Here is a 25461-nt window from a genome sequence, read left to right as displayed (position 1 = left end):
TCATTATTTAAATTGCTAAATGCTTCCTCTTTGAGTGGGAACACCAACTAAGATTAAAGAAAAACAAACACACAAGATGGAATATAACTGCTCAACTAGAAAAAATCAATTTATATTGATTAGATAATACAGATTTTTTTTCTCCATTAACCATTTTACCACAGTGATAAATATTTAATCCTGATTGATGACTGAAAGCGTTGGAACACGTATTTGGATCAAAAGGTGCTACATAAATAAAGACATTACAATGTCACATATTTGACCATTTCTTCAGTAATTTTTATTTTTTTTTAGCAAAAGGTATAATCATCTTCCCTTTGTATCATGTAAAAATTGACCTGTGTTGGTTTCCAAGAGCTTTTCAAGACATGGCTGATGTCAAAAATGCAGCATAGACTCGGAGTCACTAGGTTGTTCAGCTTTAATTTCTGGAGCAAAACTTCAGCAAACAGTAAAACACTTTTGTGGAGCTGTGAAAGTTCAGCCTAGCTGTTTGATAAATGAGCAGACAGGCAAGCAGCCCTTCTTTCTTTTTTTGTATGGATTCAATGAAGCCTGCCTAAAGAACACCACATGCTGTTCCAGCTACTGATCTAACATTCCGCAACATCTCAGCCTTCCAAATTCCCTTTAATTACACATTAATCCCACCCCTCTCTCTTTCATTTTCTGCAGACAGGGTTGGGGGCTCCACAAGGCTGTGGGAAAAAAGGCAGTGTTGAAGAACTACTTTCTGAGGATGGTTTTTTTGGGCTAGGGGATTTTTTTAGGGTTGGTTTAGGTTTTTTTTGGGTAGGGTTTTTTTTTGGTGGCAATTGCCATTCAGAAAATACTATTCCTCTCCAAAAATTGATTTTTCAGCATTTAACTGAATATTAGTTAATATTAACTCTATCTTTTTTTTCTGAACGGGATGAACCCATATTACTTTCAAGTCTTTCTAGTGGCAATGAAGTGTTACAATGCACACTGTAAATGCTACTTCATGAACCATATGTCATGTGAGTTCCTGGGATTTAAATAAATCAGCCAATTTCTACATACCAGAGCAGAGGTGATAAGGAAAAGAGAAGAATAATGAAGTAGTTGATCAGATGATCTCTTTTTCTTTTCTTTGTTTGTTTCTTTTTTAAATCCAGTTAATTTTAAATGAGATACACCTTTCAGAATACATCTAAAAAGTATGCATCATTTAAAATATCATTTATCAATAATTAAAAAAAAAGAGAGAATAATCTAGCAAACCTCTGAAAAAAAAAAGTCAGGACTTTTTTTATGTAATGCTGAATATGTAAAATATGTATAACATGGCATACTCATACCTAGCTGCTTGTACAAAATGCATGGGTATTAATGTTTGTGTTCTGAATAAAACAAGTCAAGTACTAAGAGAACTATCTGTTCATACAGATGTTTATATTAAGCTATGTTTATGCAAATCCCTGTGCAACGATACTGGTAAAGGCAAGACAAAGTGGAGTTCACTGTGTGCTGAAATCAACAGAAAAAGCAAAGGGTCCAAAATGTTGATTTTTAAATCATTTTCAGCCTGAAAAGTCACTCTATAAAATATGTCATCATAGGTTTAATGTTTATTGATTTTTAAAGACCTACAGAGGAAATGAGTTAAGTTTTCAATCTTATGGGGAGGGAAGGGGATCCTAATTGTCAGACATGAAAATTCAGGTTTGGATCTGAAAACCAAGTTGGGTCATTTTCCTTTCATCACTTTTCATCACTGCAGTGAAGTTGAACAAGCAAATGAATCAAGACCAGATCATACAGTCTGAGCTGCTTTCTGAATGGAGCCCAGTCCCTTTTCTCACAGAAGCTCTGGCTTCTCAACAGAAGCAGTGGTAAAAAGATCTCATGGGTGGTATCCAAGGGAATTTTGGAGTGAACGGACCTTTTTACCATTGTCCTTCAGTGGAACTGAAATTTCATTTCACACTTCTCCAAAGTGACCAAAATTCCAGCTGCCCTATAAGATCTGCTGAGTAAAAAGGCACAGGTTTTACATTTTCCAAGTGAAATTTCACCTAAATTACATTGCAGTTTTGACTGTTAGGCATTATTTTATGTTACCTGGCTTTTTGGTTTTGAGACAGATGTAGATCAGGAGTTTCAGATGGAAGTAACTGCTATCCCTACTATATTAGCCTCAGAAGCCAATGCTCCTGCAATTTTTCTCAGTTACTAAACTTTAATGTGTTCTCCCTCTCTTTCTCTGTGCTCTGCTTAAGACCTGATCTTACCTTCTGTCTACAGAAGGCCTTTTATGCCTTTCTCAAATAAAAACAATAATATTAAGAACAGTCTTATCTTTTCCCAGCTCTACGGTTCTTCTGGTGAGTGCCTACTGCACACATAAGAGCCAGATAGAATTCATTACATTATAGAACAACACATAGATATATATATATAGTTTACACCTTTTCAGGGGACTGGTATAACCAGGTGATTTGTTTAGCCCTTTTGCAGACAATCCTGAAATGTGATTTTCAGAATGTCTGTGCAGGTAAGAACAGAAGGGGACATCTTTTCTTCCCTCCTATGTCAAAATACTAAATTTTGCTCTGGGGGCAATAGGCAGAGGATGGCTTTTAAAAGGCTTTTCTCTGAAATAATTTAAATTTTTGCTTTTCAAAGGGCATAATCATTTTGTCAATGCACCTGATCTACAGGGACATTATTCGTCATGACACTTGTTCCTTTCTATTTGAAATAATTCTACTCATGCTTCTAGAACTTAATAGAGTAATGAAATAAAATCAAACTAATTTGCAACCCAATAACTGCACTCTGCCAGAATGAGAAAGGAAAGATCAAAGTAGTCCATTACAAAATACAATTCATATCTCTCAAATCCACCAAACCATGTAAAGAAAAGGAGAAGAGCTGTGACTGTGTCTATACCCTCTCTACTTCTTGCTTACTTATTTGCATGGCCAGGAGGGAAGACTGTAATGTACTCTTGATCACAGATCTGTTGCCTGTTTAGATTCAATAACCTTCCCATTTCTCTTCACTCACTTTCACAATTTTTGAGTTAGGGCACAGTCTAGCTGTAGGATAAGAACTTGTTTCTATCACTGATACATCTCAACTGATACTGCAAAGCAAGGCAGAAAAGCCTGCTGGCACTTTCTCTAATGCCTGTGCCCAGTTCTGCCTGTTATGGAGATCAGATTTTGTGAGGAACTCTGACTGAACTGGACCCTTTAGTGAAGCTTGTGAGATCTCTCCTCAGATTCATCTATGTACAACACTATCCTCCTTCAGCAGTTCCTCTGGCCAGATGGAACTCAGCCTAAGGCATGATCAAACAGTTTACTGCATCCCAATAAAACTGCAGACATCAAATGCTCTGACTCAGATCCTCAGCTGAGCTGCAGCCCCTTTTGCTGCTGACTTGCTGAAGCCAAGCAGACCTAAAGCCTTGCACAGCTCCCCTTGCTCTGTACTGGTGCCAGCCCGCTCGCTGCCATCACCCAACGTATCTGTGGGAAAAGGCTGAGCGCCAGGATCCCTGCACTCTGGCAGACCCGGTGCTGGAAGCACAGCCTCGGGGTCCTGTTGACAAGGCATGAGGTAAAGCAGCCCAGGCCACTCAACTTCATGCTCAAAGCCTAACTGGAAGCCAGATGCCTGAGTTTGCAAAGCCACTAAAAATCCCCTTCCTATAGGGCATTGAGAAAGGAAAAGTCACTCCAGAGAAACTGAGGTGTGTTTGCTGGTTTCCTTACTTTCCAAGCTTGTGGAAAACATGACAATAGTCAGCAACCTGCAATAATACAAGGGATCAGTGAAGCGGAGCCAAGGGACCAAATACCTTTCCAACTACACTGTAGGATCATCATTCCCCACACCAGCATGACTGTTTGCTTGTGCAGTGCTCATGTTACTATGGTCTCATCAGAGGAGCTTGGCCTAAAAGATTCTGACTTGGGAAGAAAAGCCACACTGCTGTCAACTGTCCTTCAGTCAGGAACCTCAGCTATTAAAAAGAGATGAAGGAAAAGCAGGCACTGCTCAGATAGCACTGACAGTCTGATGCAGTCATTCAATTCAGTAACAGAAAGCACATTCTCAGATTTAGATTGATTTTTCCTCAGTTCTATTTTTGTATTCAATATTGTAGAAATTGTTCATAATAAAGCAAGTGCTACTTTAGTCTATCAGAAGAGAATACTAGGAATAAACTTGGCTTTGCTAAACCAGTTACTATTGAGGCTACTTAGGAGCAAATTGAGAGTAAAGAAAAAAAAATACATCTTCAGGAAAGTACCTCCTTATGAACAACAGGCAATTTCCTGGGGTGTACATTTCAATACAAAGACAAATCAGAACATAACCCCATCACAATGTCATTATCAAAGAGGTGTCAATAAAAGACTTGTCTGTCCTTTTATAACATTAAAATCATATGGTATGATAGCATGAAAGTGTAAATCCTATTAATATTAATCATGCTTGGAGCAGAAGTCCTGCTGGCAAAACTTCTGGGTGTAGGGACAGTGCATCATGATAAAAAGAGAATCTGGCTGGTACAGCTTGTACTTCGCCAGAGCAAAGGAAACTATTGAGAAAAAAAAGTTCTTTCCTAACCATTCTTACAAATCGGTTGTGGACTTCGCCCTCTATTTAGTGAAATGCATTTATTGGAATCTAATTTTCACTTACAGCAAAGACAGTCAGGAAGCACAAAATTCATGTGAGCATGCATCCACGTTAAACCTCTTTATGCTACTGGAGAGATGTAAAGGAACCTCAGGCTGGGGGAGAACCACCCTGAAAAGTGTCAGGGTTCTTCATTTTCCCTTTCAAATATTAATTTATTATTGCTTGTCAAAAGACATATCAGGAAAGCCCCAAAAGAAAAAAAGAAAAACCGAAGAGGAAAGTATTTAACCTCCAGGGGGCATATGGGAGTTGTGGGAAGAATGCTTTATGAGGATGCAAAGGAAGTTTCACCAGGAGATATTTACTGTTCTGTGTGCGAGGTATGGCAGGGCCAGGCAGAGGACTTAGCACTGCACAGTAAATTTAAAGCAGGGAACTGAGGAGACATAGGATATGAGAAGTCGCTGAAGATGAGGAAGATTACATCTTCAGGGGTCTTGATTAAGGAAACAATGTACATACAGGGTCAAAAAAGAAATAAGAACAAAAATCGGAGTTGGAAATAAAAGTGACAGAGAAGCTCAAAAACCTGCCAGTGAACAGCTGGGTGGTATGGTACAACCAGGAGAGCCTTATGGCACCCATCCATACACTATAGCTACTGAGGGGCTTGGAAATGCTCAAAACATTCCTGCCTTTTATTTGATTCACTGAAGGCCCAGAAACAGAATGATTTAGCTTTCGCAATTAAACCCAGTAAGAATGGCATGTCAGAGTCATCACCCCTCACTGTAATTTTTAGCTCACTGTACTTATCACTGGTGTTTTATGTTAACTTTTTCCTCAGAAAAAAAACCCTACAAACCATACATTTGCACTCCCTGCTGCAGGCAGCAGCGGAACTTTCAGTTGGAAACATCTTAAACCGCTCTCCAAATCCACAAGATCCCGGAGCAGAGCCCAAGGCATTTGCAGCACAGGGCTGAGGGGCACAAGGCTGCCGTCCTTTTTAAGTGACCTCAGCAACAGGGCTTTCACTCCTTCTGCCTGAAGACTAATTCACAGTCTAAACACGTTCTCTGTGAGAGAGCTTGTTCTCATATGCAACATTTAATTGTTAATAACTCAGTGACATACCTGCCCTGCCTCACTGTACCTCCCTGTCTTTTCACTGCTTGCATGGAACATTTTTACTTACTCTGCTTCACTTTTACGTGAAATCATGATCCTGTTGCATATAATACACTTTCCTGTCTACAGTAAGAGCAGAAGCTTAACACTGGAGTCTTAACTTGATGCTGAGCTGTAACCAGCAAATTACAGGGCCCTCCCTAGTCACTATTTAGCTAAGGTATATAAAAGAATCCTTGGTCCTGCCTTTTACAGACAAGTACTATTATGGCAGGCTAGATAGCATAGCAGATTGGTAAATGCCAGTATAAATAAAACTGCCTGTAATTTTCACATGTTAATTGGGTGAGTAAAACACTAAAATCTTGGCCAACAAGTTAAAGTTACAACTACTTTGTCATATAAGAATATATCACATTAATAACCATACCATACTAGAGTATTCTTAATTTTATATGTACTTTATGTGGCTTAGGAGTACAGGTTGCTTTTTTAAAGGTGTTTATTTATACAGTAATTCTGTTCTTTGCTCTTCTTATTCCTTTAATTGCTACTAGCCTGATTTCCTCAGAAATCAAGCTACAAAATATTACTGTCTCTTTGTTAATCTCTCCACCCCCTGGACCAATTTTGGTTTCACTAATGAAATATTACAAGTGCCTGGTGTAAATGTCCCAGCAGTATAATAGAAAATACTATTATGGCTGGAGAGTGGGGAGAACATACTGATGTTAATGCTGAGGACAAGACAGGGAAGAAAATCTCAGGTTTTAGCTGATCCATTTGGCCCTGCCTGTCTGGACAACCATGAGCATGAGACAACCAGTCAACACTTCTATTGCTCTGAATCAGCCACCCTGTGTGCTGCTTCTTGCCCAGCTGTCTGCATGGAGGGGGGAGAACAAATAAGACAGACAAATAGACAGGCAGACACGAGGGACTCAAAAATAATGTAGAAAGAAGGTGCAACAGATGTGTGAGAAAACTGAAAGAAACAAGATCTTGATGTAGGGACTGGGACCTGGAAATGATTGAATGTACTTCAGGGAAACATGGAGATATTACGTAAGATTTAGGTAAAGCTATGGATTTAGGGAACATAGGAGATGGTAGGGAAATCTCATCAGTGCAGCAGTTCATGAACAAGTTGTCTCTTCTCTTTGCCATGCTCTGTTGTGGATATATTTGACTTATATCAGGCTTAAGAAGACCACATGGGCTGAAGTGCTGTCTACAAAACCTTAATCTGGAGGCAACACTTTCAGATAAGCTTCATATGTCTCCTGTGGTATCTTTAAAAGTGAAATCAACACTGTTCTGTTAAGCGAGATGTAACTGAGTATGTAAAAATACATAGGATGTTACTTATTACAGTTTGTTTTAATGTGCTGAACTCTCTCTCTCTTTCTAAAAATTGCCAGTCTGTTAAAGAAAAAGCCTAAATATTTAACATTGGCCACAGAGCTAAAGTTCAAAGATGAATCATAAATTCAATGTGGTCTACTGAAAGGCGAACTGTCTACAATTTCACAGAACAACTAACTCCTTTTTCTGGAGGACATGACAGCTGCAGGGCTCTTGATGTTTCCCAATGAGGACAAACATGTCTGGGGTCTCTGCTTCAGCAGCTAAATGCAGAACCCCTTAAATAGCACCTATTTTACTGCACTGCTTCAACTGCCTCCAAGGCATTTATGCAATGCACATTTCCAAGATGGTATTTAAGTCACATAATAACAACTCTGTTGGCTAAAACTGCATCCATGTACCTGCTCCAAAGGAGAAGCTGATGGAACGAAGTGGAAGTGTGCCTTACAGATCTTCATAATTGTGCAGTACATTTTCTTAGGAGTAATAGATTGGAAAAGACCACTGGGGTCTGCTCCAGGTTCTGAAGATGCAGAAGCCTGTTTCACCTCAATATTTGTCCCAATGTTGTCTGAGGTTCCTGGACACATCAGTGCAGAAGCATCAGTTCCCAGATGCAAAAGTAATGGCCACATGAAGTACTAGTATGAGACAGTATTATGATGATTCTGTGTGGCTTCCTTCCTCTTCACAACAAGGTAAAAGAGGTTTCATGCATCACTGCTTCAGAACCTTATTGCAATGGAGTGGGAAACACTTGGACGGCATACGAAGAACACATTGGAATGCCATGATTTTTGGATGGAAGTCATTGTACCTGTCCTGCTAGGTCAAGATACTCCTGCCAATGAACAGGGGGGTGTGTGTGAGGGGCAGGAGAAGAGGAGGATGAAGTATTAAACAGCGTAACAAAACTGCCACATACCAAAAAATTGTGGAGTAAGTCCCTGGTAAATTTATGTTCTGATGAAATCATTTCAGAATATTTACACCTTACAATTTACAGAAGTTCTTAGCAGTAGCAAAATTAACATTGTGTAGACTTGAGCTATGTTCCAAATGTGTTAGTCTACACGAAATCTGTTTGTTGTTCTCACTGTGCCTAAATTAAATGTTGCCACTACACTTAACACTTGGTAGCAAGAATACGTACAACGAGCAATTTCATTCACACACGTTGTCTTTAAACAGAAAACTAACACAGGTTCTACTGAGCTGTGCAGGTCTTCAAGACACAACAGACATAGTAATGTTACAACATGGTACACTTTCCTTACTAGACTACCTACCTAAATATGCACTACAGCAAATGTCACCTCATTAAATACATTCTTCTCCTTCACCTGCTCTTTACACAGGCACTTACCCGAGGAACATTTTTCCTCCTCTGAATACCCAGCACTTCTACAGAACAAATGCTGCAAAAACTAAAAGAGAATATCTTGCAGGACAATTGGCTTCAGACTCATGCTTGCAAGCATTTCAAAAACAGTGGCAAATTCTACACTTTGTTTTTCTCACAGCCTAGAAGTTTTAAAGACCTGTGACACATTCTATATTAGAATTTCAGTTTTAAATGTCACCCTATTTTTCACTGAGAGGAAAACCTCAGCTGGCCAGAAAATCCAAAATATGAACTTTATGTAACCTTCTAGCCAGCTATTAACATCTGCTAGTGGTGTAGAGCATAAGATCTTTACTGCTCATACCTGGATGATGCAGAGGTGTGTCTGCGGTAGGAATGTACCTCCACTGTGAATCTGGAATTAACCACAGTGGCTCTTACTAGAGCAGGAATCACAGTGCAAAGATAACTTGGTAGCCTGTACCTGCAATGCCACAAAAAGGCAGCTAGATGCTTTCTAGACTTTCACATCTGGAGGCATTGTACTCCACCGTGTGAATTTGCCATATCATTTGATATTATTAATTCAGGGATCTCCATATCATGCTTACAAGAATGGGCTAGACATGCTCCAAAATTCAATGACTGATGTTTTACCCTTTTGTTTTTAAAAGTTATATATTTGTTTAAGCAGTGCAGGTCACAATGTAAATGTATTTACACTGGCTTGTATTCAACTTCCAACTCAGCTTTAACTGCCAATATTGTATACCATGTCACTGTCAGCTAGGCTGGGACTGAAGTATTTTGGAGCTTAGCCATGATTACAAATTATTCCAACCATCAAAATACTTAAAATCTTAACCTTTGTCCAATAACTTGAACACATATTTCATTCAAAATATTTTCATTCAATCTCAAAGGGAAGATTTAATTATTTTCAATAATACAAATGTACATGAACCAGGTGAGAGCTTAAGGTGTCATCATGCTCCTTTAGACTTACCTTTCCGAAGCTGGCAGCATTAACAGGTTGTGTGTCGTTTTTCTCACAGAAATCCAAGTAATGCATGTAGAGAGCACTTCGAGGAATGCAAACACCTTCAGCTATCTCATAGTTCTCCTCCAGCCTTAAAAAGGAAATATCAAACAGAGAGAACTGCAAGTATGTTGGATGTCCTGTATGGTAAAAAGTACACAAAGCTGCATCTTTTACGACCAAACATTCTGACTTCCTCTTGTCTACTAAATTTGCTTTGTTCCTGAGTGTTCCTTCCAATTCATTTCCATAAAACTTGCTTGCTTCATTTGTTTCATACTTGCTATCAAAACTATAGGCTGTGAGTTCTCAGTGCATCCTGCAGTAAACAAATATATGTACAACTACGAAACAGTAAAAGTTCCCTGAGAGGAAGCGTTTTCTCCTCCTTTACAGAACAGGTCACCTTTGGTTCATGACACTCTTTTCACTCCTGTCCAGCTGCAAAATTATTTACCTTGAGGAAGCAGATGCAGCTAAAGCAAGTTATTGGCAAATACTCAAGAGTGTGCACAAAATCTTACTGTAAAATATTTTCTTGCTATTATTTGTGAAAAAGTGGAAAAAAAAAGAATACGCGATCTGAACACAATGCTGAAAAAAAACTAGTGAAATAACATCCTCCTCAGCCTTTTAGAAGTTATTATTTATTTGCACATGCAAATATGAAACTACGAAATTTCATATTATGTGTCAAATATAAGAGTAGGCACATGCTTAATCTTTAAAATTTGAAACTGGTCTCATTATAAATCTATAGATTAAAGAAACATTCCTTTGAAATGAAATTTTTATTATTGCTTATCCAAAAATATTCAAGAGATGTTTACATACACACTTAACTTTAAACCATAATTAATCTTGTCATCCATAGTGTCAATCATACACAAACATGTGTGCTTTTGTGCTTTTCTGCCTTTCTGGGCAAGAGAAGAACTTAGGTGTAACTTCCCCTTAAATGTATTAAAAAATTAATACATATTCTCAAAAAACTCCAATTTTACAGCAGATGATCCCCTATCATTTTGTAGCTGTAGAACACCTTCCAAATATCTGGTTTCTCTCCTTCATTGCCTTTTTCAGGACCTACCTACCTTCCATTTCAGTTATCGTGACCATTTGTGACTGCAAACTATTTTAATAAGATATCCGGCCAGATGAATGGACTCCGTTTGTATGGGAAACATCTATTCTTCCTTGGTTTCTACAGAAATATCATCATGGCATCTTTCCTCAAATTCATAGCGCTTTAACAAAACCTCCTTTCAAAACCTGGAGAGTTCGTTTGTATACTATAGCTGCTAATTGGAATGTCAGCTTCCGTGACCAAGACAGGACAGAAAGAAAAGCAGTTAATTATTTCTCTTCATATCTGATGAATTTTTCTCTTTTTCTCCTCTCTTTCACAGAGAGTCATTAGTCTGACACTGAACAATGCCCCATTATACCTGAACTTTTTTTTAATGATCAAAAACCCATCTTGCTCCACTTCTTTTATTTTCCTGTCTTTTATTTAACAACTTTATCATATTTTGAATCCAGCTTCATTCTACAGTATTGTAGGAAGATAATGAACGCAATCTTCTACCTAACAAATCATTACCAGAAAGAATATATATATATATATACATATATATATATATAAACACTTTGAATGTTGTAATACAGCTACATGAAATCCACTAGTTCACAATGAGACCTTTTGTGCCACTACAGTGTAGGAATAAAGCCCCTAATACTTCCACAGGAATGACAATTTTATCTGTCCCTATTACTGCTTCCCTCCTTATACACTCACATAGTTCGAGATTAAATGAGATTATTCTATAGCAAAATCAGGTCTGTAGTTTTGTTCCAGATTTATTTATTTATATCAAGACCACAGAACAACTGTGATGTTAATCACTGCTAATCACATAAAAGATTCCAGAACCGATTAATTTTGATGCAGTATAACAATTTCTGAGGAAGTAGTAACCTGGGGAGAACCCATTACCTTACAGTACCTTCCTCTTTTTAAATTCCTTTTATAATTGTTGCAGAAAATAGAATAGTTTTGCTGATTTTAGCTTCACAATACTGTTAAGTACACTGTAAGCCACAAAACTGCATGGAATTAGGTTGACTGTACTTCAAATAATTCTGTGTGTGGAGAAGTGGACATACACACACACCAAAATTAAGTAAAATAAAGTTCCATACTTGCACTTTGGTTAACCAGTTTACCAATGAAATAATCACGAACATTTTAGAGCCAAGCCATAGCTTTAGAGATGATAATGAACACAGGAATGTGGAATAAGCACAGGATACTAGATATTGCTGTATTCATACCTTAACCTTTAAATTCAAGCTTGCATATTTTCCCCAATTATGATGTATTTGGCAGTAGTGCTACATTTTACCAGGCCTTTCACTTCATTTTGTGTCATCAAAAACAAAACAAAAGCATCATTCCTGTTTCCAGGAAAAGGATATTTAGCCAGGCTGACAGCCATCCAGACATCTTGGCTTCTTCAGCTGTTCTTCCTCCTCCACATTTAAAATGTTCAACATACTTCGCCTTTGGAGAGGCACAAGAATTAAGGATAGATCCTCATGGGATTGGTATTGTTTGCCCCTTTCGGCCAGATGCCAGACAAGAAATAACTAATAAAGTTGATGGCAATGTGAACCATGTGACAAAACGTACTTATTTCCCTTATGTCTTGCTACTTTCCCTACTGCTTTCTTCCTCTTCTTTTTCCTTGCAACTGGCACTTCCTCTGTTTCTGTTCTCCGACACTCTATAGCCTTCATTAGCTGTAAGTGATAGAAGCATCTAACAGAAAAACATGACCAGCTTTAACTTGGCAAACACCAGATGCTGCAGATGATTGTGAAGCTTCCATTTGCCAGAACAAGGGCAGTTTGATACTCTGTCCTGAAATCTGGCCAGTAATTTACCCCACCACTTCTACCTCTTGAATCTGGCCCAGAGATTCTTGTAAGAAGGTAGGATGCATGTTTGCCTAAAGCACATCCAGTTAAATTTTTTTGTCTTTCCTGACTGTGCAAATACTTAGTGTGAGGCCTGATCCTACTTTCAGCTGGCATAGCTTTTTTCCAAGTAGCTGGCACTGTGCTGTGCTTTGGGTTTAGTATGAGAATAATGTTGATAACACAGTGATGTTTTAGTTGTTGCTAAGTAGTGCTTACCCTAAGTCAAGGACTTTTCAGTCTCCCAGGTTCTGCAAGTGAAGAGCTGCACAAGAAGCTGTGGGTGCACACATAACCAGGACAGCTGATCTGAACTAGCCAAACCATGGAATATCATGCCCAGTACATAAACCAGGGGGAGTTGGCTGTGAGGTGCCGATCACTGCTCAGGGACAGTCTGGGCAATGGTCAGTGGGCAGTGAGCAATTGCATTGTGCCTCACTTGTTTTTTCTTGGTTTTTGTTTTTTCTTGGTTTTATTACTCTCTTTTTCATTACCACTACTATTACTATTATCTTACTTTTATTTTAATAATTAATCTGTTCTTATCTCAACCCAGGGGTCTCATTTTTTCCAGCTCTCCTCCCCATCCCAATGGGAGCAGGAAGGGGAAAGAGTAAGCGAGCGGCTGTGTGATACTTAGTTGTTGGCTGAGGTTAAACCACAGCACCTGAGCAGGCCAAACTGTCAAACACATAAAGCTAAACCTACAGGAAGCACTTTTGCAGTGCTGTTTCAACAGTTTACTGACCCATGTGTTGCTAGGTGTTTCTGCCGTACAAATAACTGGATACTAATGTGTCTGATACTCCAGAACGGCGAAAACTCCACATCTTCACACAAAGTAAGCTTACTACTCAGCAATTTGACCCTAAACTTTGAGCTTGTGATTTTGTTTAGAATATAAAATCCTCCAGGAAATACAAATTCAAAGCTGCAGTACATATGTTGAAAAGCACATGGAAACCATCAGAAAACTGTTTGATGGTATGGCTACTAAGCTGGGAATCTTTTTACCTACAGGCCTATTAATAAATTAGCCAATTGTATAATTCAGTTTGATGGCAGCTAAAGATTTTAAATGCTAAAACTTCTTTGCTTTCTGTTCCCTTGTGGAATGTTGGGTGGAAAATAAATAGAGGAAATTGCAGATATTCCAGAAGAGTCAAAGGGGAGAATGTTTGACCTACCTCAACATGTAAGAAACCTAGTGCAACAGAGAGGTAGTAAGCCATTACACTAGCTAGAGAGAAGGGAAGAAGATGTAGGCAGCCTTTTCAGAATCAAAATTTTAGGATTTTATTGCAAACACTGCTGAATGAGCATTAAGTGCGCACAGTACATTCCAGCAGGGCTCAATATCCCAGGAGTTTAGGGATTTACTAACCTTTATGACTGAGGAAGCTTGAAAGTACTTGGCAAAAGACTGTTTACAGTATTTGCATGTTTTCTGTTGGGAACAGTATCGTTGGCACATTCTAATTAATGCTGGCTTCTTGGCTACAACATTGTTTGCTCCTGTGGAAAAGACTCTTAACTGACTTCACTGCAAAATAAACACTGTTCTGAATTTGGGCCTGGTAAGCCCTGCTTGCTCTTTTATTTTACCTAGATAATTATTTATTCTTTATTATCCAATTTAACTGTGTGGAAGTTGTGGGAGTGAGTAATGAAAAAAAAAATATCATTATGACATTTCACTATGATTTTAATAATTTTCTCTCTGTTTGTAATCACTCCTTTTCTTGAGTGTCTGTTCAAGGAAAGTCACTTTTCTTGAACTTCTGAAAAATGAGACTTTTGTGATACAAATAGGTGTAAAGAAACAATAGTTCCCAATGAAATGCCTTTATTTATGTTTTCTCATCTTATTACATAGATCCCATTTTGGTAAAATAGCTGGTAAAGGTGGGCTTCATCAGACACTGAAACAAATGTGAATCTTGAAAAAACCTCTCAGTACTAGTTTACTTTTTGTAATAAATATAACAACGATGGCAAACAACAAATCACCAGCTGGCAAGGTGACAAACAAATACGCCAAGTAGATCTTCTAAACTATATCAGAAGTTTCCTCAATTCAAACAAATCCCTTAAGAGTAGGACATTTGTTGAGAAATGCTGTACAGGATACTAATAGCACATTAAACACTTACAGTGAAAGTTTCTTTAGAACTGTATAAGATGTCTAAGAGCTCTATTCTCCTCCTCTGGAAAATACATAAGAAACAACACTAACAGGTTTTCTTGATTTTTTTAAAAGGCATCTTACCATTGCAGTGTAGCTGGAGTCGAGTGAGGTTTTGATGCTCTATTATTTTCTTTTTCCTCATCTGTTAAGAAACAAAAAAATGCTATGTAATTTCAGTGGGAATTTCCCAGGCATTTGTGAACTGATAAGTAATTTTTTAAAAAGTTATTTATGAATGGTAAGGAATTTGTTAAAAAAAATTAAAATAATTAAAAAATATTATTAAAATGTTCTCAAGTATTAAAGCTCTCTCAAAATATCAGCTAAATTGTGGAAATGTAAATAATGGTGTTCTCTAAACTACCATCTGTAGATATTGAGGCAATAAACCTTGCAAATATCACTGATAGCAGGAGCAGAGTGGTGCCTAGGAAGAATGACACCGAAAAGGACAAATTTATTTGGAGTAAAAGCAACTCTTAGATCTCTAGCAGCATGTGAGGACATATAAACACTTTGAGCTGCTTTAAGGGAACCGTTGTTTTACCTTAGTTTTATATTAGATAAGGCATTTAAAATAATGGGGTTCATCCACTGTTTAATCCTAACATATGATAGGTACTAGCTGTTTATACATTTACAAAGATCGATTCTGAATGAGAAGTATATGTTCTGTAATATATTTTATTCCTTTTCAGATAATTTATCTGATAGTATTCCTCATTAACTGCTTTCAAGATAACTCTGATTTTCTGACTTTACAAAAATTTAAATAAAAGATGAACAAAGAAAAAGATAATTAAAATAAAACTCCAAATACTGGATTCTTCCTAGTTTGTGTTAGTTCTTTTGAAACAATTTGAAAGTATGCATAGAATAATTCCTATTAAACTGTGTTTTGTGAAACATATAAAACATTCCTACGTGAAAGTTGGAGTAAAGCACAATCAACAGCTACAGAAGGATATTCTTTGGGAAACGCTGTTGTATTAAACACAGTCTGATATTTTCACAACTTTTTCCCTGATGAAAGCTTTCAGCATAGAAGACTTTGATACCTAAACAATGAGACAGATCACTATGCCTGCACACCACACTGCAAGTTTAATTTCTTCATGCAATCAACTTTTTGAAGTTATTTTAAGCGGGCCTTTAGGATGCTGAATCTTAAGAGAGCCGATCTTACGAGCGACCTCCTCTGAACACGAGACCCCGTCGGGAGGCCTTTTGTGCTGTTCCGTGAACCCAGGCACACAAATAACACCCCACTTCGGAACGCCCTGTCTCCAGCCTCCGCGCCACAGCATTTCTCCCATTGCACACAGGGAAGCTGTGCTAACCGAACATCCTTTATCCCGCTCGGCCGCTCCCCGGAGTGTCAGGAAATCCCATTTTGCAGCTCCCGCGGACCCCCAGCGCTGCCCCCCTTCTGCATCTGCATGACAATGGACCCCTAATTATTGGGCCGCACACTCCCTCCCTGCCTTTCAGGGACCGCTTTTATTCAGCGCACAGGACCAACACACACATCTCAAATCACTTTTAAATCGTGTTTTTCATTTGTTTTTCCCAAACAAACGGTCGGCGTGCAACAGACCCCCGGCACACGGGGCCTGAATGCCGAGCGGCCGCGGCTGCCGCTCCTCAGCTCAAGGACCTGTTACCGGGCGGCTTTCACCTGTGCTAACCAGACCGAATTCCCCCCTGGATATGTGACACTCCCTCAGACATTATATCTAAATCACACAATATTAGGGTCTCCACACCCCTTCCATCTCTCCTCCAGCTGTTTTTTGCTTGCATTAAGAGTGAGCACCCCTGAGCAGGGGCTTTACCTGCCCTAAGACACACTTCAAGCCAGCCTTACTCAGCTCCTCCCATGTAAGGATTTGTTTTAATAACACAAACTAACAATTAGATAATAAGCTGCAATTTATATCTTCCTCCTCAGGTATGTTTTTTTCCTGGAGATCCTTCTTCAAGGCTCTCCAACATCCTCCATGAACTGTCTCTCAGTACAAAGTAGGAGAATGATGAATTTACTCAAAAAAAACATTTAAGCATCATTTCCCATAAAGTATTTCCCATTGAAAGGTGGATTTTCAACAAAACTAAATTTTTCACAGGTTTAGTGCTTGTCTCCCCCCAAACCAATTCTCTGTACAAGAACACAGAGCTACTTTGTTTTTTGGTAGTGGACCAACTGTCAGCCAATATATTTCTCATTTTCACCAGGTGTTGTCTGAAGTATTTATTTTCTGAAAACTTTCTCTTTTCTATTAGATGGAAAGAATTGTGCATGGTATAGGAATAGAGGGGATCTAGAAATACAAACTTTCAGCATTACACATAATTCTACCTTGTACATTTTAACTATATAATCTTATCAGATAATTGACTAGCAGAAAATAATAAATATCCCTATTCTTTATATTTTGATTGGTAGAAGCACTTGATGGCTTCCATACTGAGCAAGGACTGTTTTCTGTAACTCTTGACTCGAGTCTGATCCCAGAACTCTTTGCACAACATGGAAAAGGAAAGGGAAAATAGCACTTCTTACTTTTTGGCCTGTTCAGTTATCAGTCCCCATCAGACCAACACTGTAGATTAAAATGAACTCATACCTTTTAAAATTCAATACTCTTAAAATTCAAATGGGTAAAACTCTCAACACAGAAGGGGCCTTCAAAGATACTAAAACCAAGGATCATCATAGAAAAACAATATTTGTTGGCTCCCAGAGATATCAACAAATCTTTTTCTTCCCAAACTCCATGTAAGTTTCTTTGATAACAGCTCCATCTTTCTATTTTCAAAATTCTGTTTCAAAGCCACCAGAGTAGAGTTCTCTTTGTGTCTTTGTGGCTTTCCCTGAGTTCTCAGTGGCATCGTCTAACTTCAGTGGCCTGATTTTAGGTACAGCTTGAGGGACTTCTTGGGGCAAGACATGGAGACAATAGGAGCTATGCTCAGCACCTCTTTGAGCATCCTGCCTTAAACACTGTGTGTGGAACAACCCAAAGTGAAGCCCCTGCATTAGCACACCTTTTTGTGAAGTATGTTAGTCTGTTTGTCATAACTAAAATGGAGTAAAGTTCTTTCCACTGTGGAGGTAGTTGAAGAACTCTCTACTTTCCAGTGCTGCCTGCATGCTTCTCAAAAGCAGCTAACCTGCTATTAGTAGCTTTATATGGATAAAACAATTCCCTTTGTTCAGTTAGCTCCACACTTTTCAGAGAAATAGCCTCCTCCTCGGTAGCCCTTGCAGGCCACATTCTGACTATTCTCAAAAGTGGCCTTAGCTAGAATTTAATTATAGTCAGAAGCTATCTTGTCTCTTTCTTACATGTAGCTATAAATGAGATTCAGGCTCATTAGCATGTATTCTGTGTTTTTTAAACAGTGGGATTTTTTAAAACCCTCTGAGAAACATAGGAGCAGAGTTCTCACTGAGCAGGTATGACTGAAAAAGCAAGAATTTTCCCCAAGGAAAATTTCAATGAAAACAAGTAGCTCTTTTTTAAAAAGTTTGTTGTTTTTTTTTTTTTTAACGGAAGAGTAAGAAGTTTAGTTCAAATAAGAAAAGAAGTTACTGGATAAGTCCGTTTCAGCTGGTGAGATTGTGGATTTTGAACACTGCTTTTGAAGTACAAAAACTAGTGTGAATATTTTCTTTTATCTCATATGAACTCTCTACATTCACATTTCTAACTAAGCAAGAAAATTTGGAGAAGCAATCCTTCCACTTCACCAAGTAGCACCACGACTTCTTTCCAATGGAATTGAAAGTGAAACTTTCATAAGCCTTTATTTGTATTTTTCCAGATCCCTATTTCAATTTGGCTAATCTGGCTCAATGCACAGTACACATAAAATAATGTGAGGGTGTTTTTCTTTTAATTATTGAATGCAAGGTTGTACCATTCCCTTTTCCTTGAGTCTTTTGACTAATATGTGGAATGTAGAAGTGGTAGGAGGGAAAGTGTTTAAAAAACTGGAAAGTGAAATAAAATTTACTGGTAATTTTTATATTAGAATACAAAAGGTTTTTTTGGAAGAGGTCATAAAATGTTTTAAAAGGGTAAGAAACACCTCAAGAAGCATAGCAATCATGGGAATCCTCAGCTGTGAGTCATTGCTTCCTTTCACAATTTAATGCAGGTTTAAGAGGCCTGGAGGTATCTGGATGAGAATAGAAGATTGCAAAGGGCCCCTGTGGCCTGAAGTATGGCTCTGTAGCATACTTCATCAGTAGAAAAGGAGACCAGCAAAACTATTACTCCTGTCCTAAAACCCTATGAACTCTAAAATCATCCAGGAAAAAACAGTCACAAGGGCAAGCATGATGGTCAGTAAGAACATTATCAGTTCACAGCACAAGTTCTTATAATCTTCAGTGGATACAAGGCCAAAAAAATCCTAACCAAACACCAAACCCACATTTTTTTTCTGGTAGAATCCAGCCAACTGCTACCTAGTGTATTTAGAGACAAAAAACTAGTCAAGGGAAGGATGGATGATGCCTTCTTTTGGCTCCAGATGAAAATTGGAGCTACACTGACAACAGCAATTTGACCACCATTCTGAAGAATTCAAATAGAGTTACGTAGGTTTTCTCAAAACATTTTGCCTCCTGCTGTTTGCAAGTGTATGAGAGAGGATGGACAAAAAGTGACACAGTAGTTTGGAAATTTCTTGGTTGGTGTGTGGGCACTGTTAGAGAAATGTTGGAAAGAACTCCAGGGCTGTAATGGAGCACACAGTACAATGATTTCTAAGGTGAAACTTCTAGTTTGTTCTGAATTTCACAGATTATTGGTCTTGCTGATGGACAAGTGGCTTATTTTGCTTTCCTACTCCTTCCTCTTCACCTTCTTCTCTCTCTCACCTCCCCCTCAAAACAAGGATGACTTTTCAGGTGGATTAATTCTCTTATCTGCACTGCAGAAATGCTGGTAATCAGTGCAAAGGAAGCATCTGGTAGAACCGGCTATTAAGAAGGAAGCCAGATAAAATCAACTCTCACTCTCATTTGGGTTTCCATAATATACTGTGACAATAATGTCTTCTGCACATGAATAGTGGGACAAATTCATTTCTGTACTTGTTCCATCAGTTCTGAATTCACCTCCTTTCATTAGCATTGCCTGCCCCTTAATTCCAGTCCTAGAAAACAGAAGGAACCACTGTCCTATCTTCTCAATGCCACTGTCTGAAATATGGGCTCTTGCTAAACCATGCAGGTCCAAGGTAGGTGGAAGTTTCTCATGTTCCCATTTAAAGCACATATAACAAACTACTGCAAGTTTGGTCACAACCTGTTTAAGGTAACAAATCTAGAACAAAACCTAGAAGGATACCTGTAATAGTGAAATTATAATTTTACTATTAATGTAGCTAATGCTGCTAAATAATTTCCTTGACAATACTGTCTTGAACTGTGAGTCTAAGGAAAGTTCACTAAAGTCAGTAGAGTTGAGTCCTGAATTCTGGCCCTATTAAGAGTCTGAAGTCACATCTCATTCATTACAGATTTCTTTCATCACTTTCTCAGTAGAATCAGAGTGAAATCAAATTCATATCTCTCATAGGTTCTCATAAAATGCAAATTAACAAGCTGATGTTTGTACATTCACTACAATTTTTAAAGATAAATTAATTTCTAATCCCTTACTTTTTAAAAATAGAAAAACCCAAACCTCTCCTAGTTTTATTGTCTGTCTTTAAGGATCCTTGCCCATTTGGGAGTCATAAATAAATACCATTTTTCTACTAACACCACCCTTCTCCTTCAGAAGAGATATTGCCTCCAAAGATATCTCCAGACAAACAAGAGTAAGGCCCAGCTACAGCAAATTTCATGTTCCATTACAACATTGTGCTGCAAGGCACGTAATTTTACCCTGATATCAAAATAAAGTAATTCTCTTAAAATATAAAAAATGTAAATGGGACATTCAGCAACTAAGAAGTTATTTAAAATATACTTTCTAAACTTCTATTTAGGAAACGTGAGCTACTGAATTAAATAATTCAGTCTGCATCGATGTCTTATAACATGAACAAATGTATGAAATCCTGAGAGGAAAACTAACATGAAGAGTATTTTGCTTTAGGCAAATTAATCAGAATAGAAATTGCATAAACAGGGAAAACTAATGGTAAGATAGAATTGTCTTGCAATTTTAAAAAGAAATTATTTGGTTAATTTAAACTATTTTGGAGTCTTTTTGATTACCTGCTGTTGTTAAAAATCAAGATCTGAAATTATGATAATTAGAAAAGATAAGAAAAAAATAGCTATTTTAAAATCAGCTAGATTGATAATTGTTTCCTCTCTGTGACTGAAAAGGAATCAATATCATGGTTTAGTATATGATGTTTTAATGCTATGATTGTTTAATTCTTAAAGGAAAGATTTCCTATGTCTGCTTTGATACAGTAGAATTTACAAGCAGCACATTTTTTACTCTATTTCAGCCACGTGTTGTTCACCAGTGAAAAGCAAAACAGGTGGTTTTACTCATAAGCTGATACTAACAGCACATTTTAGAGGTCATCCAACCTTTATTCAGTGACATACAAATTCTTCTAGCTGTTTTAAGCAATAGATATGTTATTTCCTTTTTTTTAAAAAATGCAAATATTAAAAAAAAATAATAAAACTATTGGTTATGTCAAGTGAGTTGACTTTTCAAATTGTGCAGTACTAAAAACATCACCCAGATGTAGCAACTTATATAGCAGGAAATGAGCACTTGGACATGTTCACAGTCATTTTAAGCGAATGACAAGTTACTTACTTTCATCGTTTGAAACATTCCCCAGAGAGGTGTGACTGGAGTAACGTTTGTTTTCACTTTCATTGAGGCATCTTTCAATCCAACTCTCTGCAAAAAAACCGAAAATGATCTTTTTTTGTGTGTTTTTCTTTGCATAAAAAATAAACTGGCAACAGATAAATCTAAATAAAGTACCATTTTTCAACAGATGGTGTTCTGTAACATTTCTGTAAAAACATGCTCTGTCTGACATTATTTAGCAAGAAAATCCTTTCTTGCTTTCAAACTTAGCTGTTCCTTTTCAATTTCATTTTTTGTTTGTTTTTAAACTACAGAGGCTGAAACGCTTCTGTGTACAAAACAAAGGTTCTCAGGATATTCTCTCCCCTCCCCATGATATGATACATTAAAAAAAAAAATAAATCAATTGAAACACAGAAGTTGCAATAATTTCCAAGTCTTAGCCTGGCAAAGATGCATATCCTCAAGTATTTCTACTGGTTTTGAAAACAAATCCGAACGTGTGTAATTAATCATCGATGTGATTGCTGGTTAGAGTGAGGATCAAACTGTGTTCTTTGAAGTCCAGTCCTACGACCCCACTCACACTGGTGGAGTCCCAGGCCCTACCAAGACCTTTTCCTCACTGGTACAAGTCCAACACAGCAAGTCAGCAGCCACTGAGCTGCCCAAACCTCTGTCAATCCACAGTGCAAATTCAACCACTTCTGTCCTCCCACTGTTCCCACTTTCAGTTTCTTTCCATCAGTCAGATGAGTTACCTATAGCATTACACTGATTTGACTCTGCTGTTCTTTCTGGAAGCTATAACTTACATCCCCTGATGACTTTGGAGGATGCACCAGACTCAGCAGAATTTGCAGGTCTTCAGGGCAAAAGTTACACCTTCTTATGTGTTTCCTTGGACAAAGTATGAAATATGAGTCCTTGAGTTTGTCTGGAATCCCTGGGTATTGCTACAATAAACTGACTTCCCTCAGAAGGCTATTTTTCAAGGGCGTGAACATGGTCAGAAATGAGCTTATGTTCATAGAGCTCCCTGCAGACAAAGCACGAAAAAGAAGGGATAGGTGAGAAGGCAGCAAGGGAACCCCGCAAGTTACAACAGGAAACAACCCCGCTGAGTGAAGAGATGCACAAGAAATAAAGGGAAACAGACCTCGCTGTCAGCAAACTGCCAGAGCCAGAAACACCTTCAAAGACATGGAAATGGCTTTGGATTCCATTCCATGAGCCCCCCACTCCAGACACATCAGGATACCTGCACAGCACAGGCAGCAATCTGCCAGCCAGCAAAGCCCATCACAGCAGCAGACTTGAAGGGGAAGCAGGAACCCAGTGTCTTGGGAAAGCTGCCCATCTGGTTTATAGAAGATAAAAGTTGGTATGACTTCATTTTGGCACTGGATGCCAATAAACAAATAGACGAATAGTCATGACCAAATACATCCTACAGAAAAAATGCTTTTTAAACCCAGGCAGTTGCACAGATTTGTACGTATTGCTCTGTACACACACTCTCCACTGCCACAGAGACAATCAAAAGGGACATCAGAAAGCATCTGCTGAGAACCCTTCAAGGTTGGGTTCCAGGCCCTGCCACAAGACTTCAGGTACTGTTACTTTGTGCACTTCTGGTTTTCAGGCAGTGTTGTGGCAGCTCCAGGCTATTCCCTTCCCTGTGCCTCTTTGCCTACGTGGTTCTGCCTTCGTCAGTGCAAGCATGTCCCTGTGTACATCTTACTCATTCACCATCAAACTGCCTTGTGCCTAAGGTCCCTCACAACCACACTGCCTCTTCCCTACAGCCTGCTCCTTTGAGGCACCTCCCTTAAAAATGAGCAAAAATAATATGTGTTGTCAATAGATTTTTTTAAAGGGTATTTCTCCTCCCGTCAAATTCAACACAGTTTTGTATAAAAATCACTTTAATGTTGCCGACACCACAATGTAAAACTTGCCAGTGATGCCTGGGCTGTCTGATCAGCCCCTGCCCTGTTATTAACCCACAAGCCTGTGGTGACTCTCAACTTTGAGGCTTTCCCTGCCCATGTTGCTCGGCTGCCTCGGGTGGGGGTGTATCACCTCCTTGTCTGAGGGCCAACACAACGATATGGCTGCTTTGTACCAGATTTCCTTTGCTGCCCCAAAATGGAGCAAACAGTATCTCTCCTGTCCCATTTTAGTACCACAGGCTGGAGGGCAGGAGCTTGGATCCTCCCAGATCCCTGCAAGGTGGAGAGAAACCTGCTGCCGAGGGCAACATCAGAGAGAGGTGCAAGAAGCCTTGAGAAAGATTACCCTTCCTCCTCCTCCTCCTTTCAGCACACAGCCATGGCCGTATATAATTCCCTTGGCTCTGAGCCCAGCTGCAGGGAGTAAAAGCAAAGGCAGCTGCCATTAGCACCAAGGAGAGACCGATGCCCAGCTCTGCCCTTTCTTTTCCTCCCGGCACCGAGAGCTGGGAAGCTGGAACGCATCCTCTTCCCTCGGCAGCAGGGAACTGGCAGCAGCCATTTTTAGTCACATTCCCTGTCTAAGTAGTAGGGGAAAAAAACTTTTTAAGTGTCACTTGATAACAATTTTCACCATCCTGGTTCACTTACTGTCTCTGATAACTGCACACATCCACCTTTTCCATTGGCAAAGAACAGGGTTTACACTGACAGATATAGTCCCTGGAGTAGGGCACATTTGCTGTTTAAGTATGTGCTGCAACTCCTTTGGTCCTGAATCACCCCAGTTGAGCTTGCTGCAGCCTGAGTCTGGCTTTCTCTTTGTGGCCTTGCATTTAAATAGCTGACAGAAATTCTTCAAGCCTGAAAAGATACATGACCTGTCTAGCACCAAAGAAAGAAGAAAACTAACTCTTTGAGCAAAAATGTCAGGGAGTTTATGGCAAATTTGTCAAATTATTTGGCAGATGACAAAACGTGACAACACCAACTAACCATTTAAAGGTTGTATTATCTCATAAACCAAATTATTTAAGTATTAATAAATAAATACATGTTCTAATAAATATCTTCATTTTATAAGTAGCAATTTTTTACGGTTTGTATAATGAAAAACATTTTTACAGGGCTTTAAACTCCCCATATTATTAACAATGTCTTCAGGTATCAAAAGAAAATAAAAATACAGCCACAGTTTTGCTAAAATTTTAAGTATTCCCTTCAGCAGCCTGCAGATTCCAGATACGATAGCATCTGCCGAAAATAGAACCAAGCAAGAAAAAAGAAAAGAAAAAAAAATAGGAGAAAGAGGCAGAGCAAACAAAATCTAAAGTCAAAGCTAAATCTAACTTTTAGAAGCTCTGTAAGAGTTAATAGCATTAGATCCTGCTCCAGCATAACAAACATGCTGGGTAAAGCCCTCTATACGTCGAATTCTCTTTCCCTCATGACACACGGATGTACAACTGGGCCACAATGGGGCTTGTCCCAGGCAGTCCGGCTGCAGAGCTGCAGGAAAAGACTCACAGTAAACCCCTGGTGTCACTAGGCTGAGGTTCCATCACTTGCTCCCAAGGCTGACAACGATCATATTACTCCACTGTTCTAAACACACATTGAGTCACGTGGTATGGAAGCTTTAATGTGATTAAAGCCTAAATTATTGCACTTGGACCTTATAAATTTCTCACAGACAGGTTTTCACATCAGAAACAGTCACAGAGTAGTGGAGAGTTCAGGCATTGACAAAGCAGAAGTGTGTATCAGGCTTCATAAAGTGGTAAATCATTAACACAACATGAGAAACTCAAAATTTCTAGTGGGAGATGCTTGTGAGAGCAAAAGAAAATATATCCCATCTAATACAGGCTGTATTTTCACTCACTGCATTTTCAGAGTATCAAGCATTAAGGCATTTCCTCTCTCTGTTCTCAGGGACTCCTTCCCATCCTAAGCCCCAGCATATTGTACCCTCAGATATACTGGGACAGTACAACAGAGCAAGGGTCAACACTAGTCAA

At 38.6% G+C, this 25461-nt stretch overlaps 1 protein-coding gene across 1 annotated transcript in view; it reads right to left on the bottom strand.

The window, feature by feature from the left end:
* The window catches only part of RFX4 (regulatory factor X4), a 64548-nt gene extending 48553 nt beyond the window's left edge, over positions 1-15995 (bottom strand). Inside the window, exons 1-3 of the mRNA XM_029963403.1 lie at positions 15866-15995; positions 14761-14821; positions 9477-9600 (exon numbers count right to left, since the gene is read on the bottom strand). Coding sequence (XP_029819263.1) covers positions 9477-9600; positions 14761-14821; positions 15866-15995 — 315 coding nt within the window. The remainder of the gene's footprint in view (positions 1-9476; positions 9601-14760; positions 14822-15865) is intronic.
* Between the last annotated feature and the right edge of the window lie 9466 nt (positions 15996-25461).

Source organism: Manacus vitellinus, unplaced genomic scaffold (genome assembly GCF_001715985.3).
Source record: "Manacus vitellinus isolate BGI_N305 unplaced genomic scaffold, ASM171598v3 scaffold_5_pilon, whole genome shotgun sequence".
Classification (NCBI taxonomy): Eukaryota; Metazoa; Chordata; class Aves; order Passeriformes; family Pipridae; genus Manacus; species Manacus vitellinus.
Note: the sequence above shows the minus strand (reverse complement) of the source record. Positions and strands in the feature narration are given on the sequence as shown.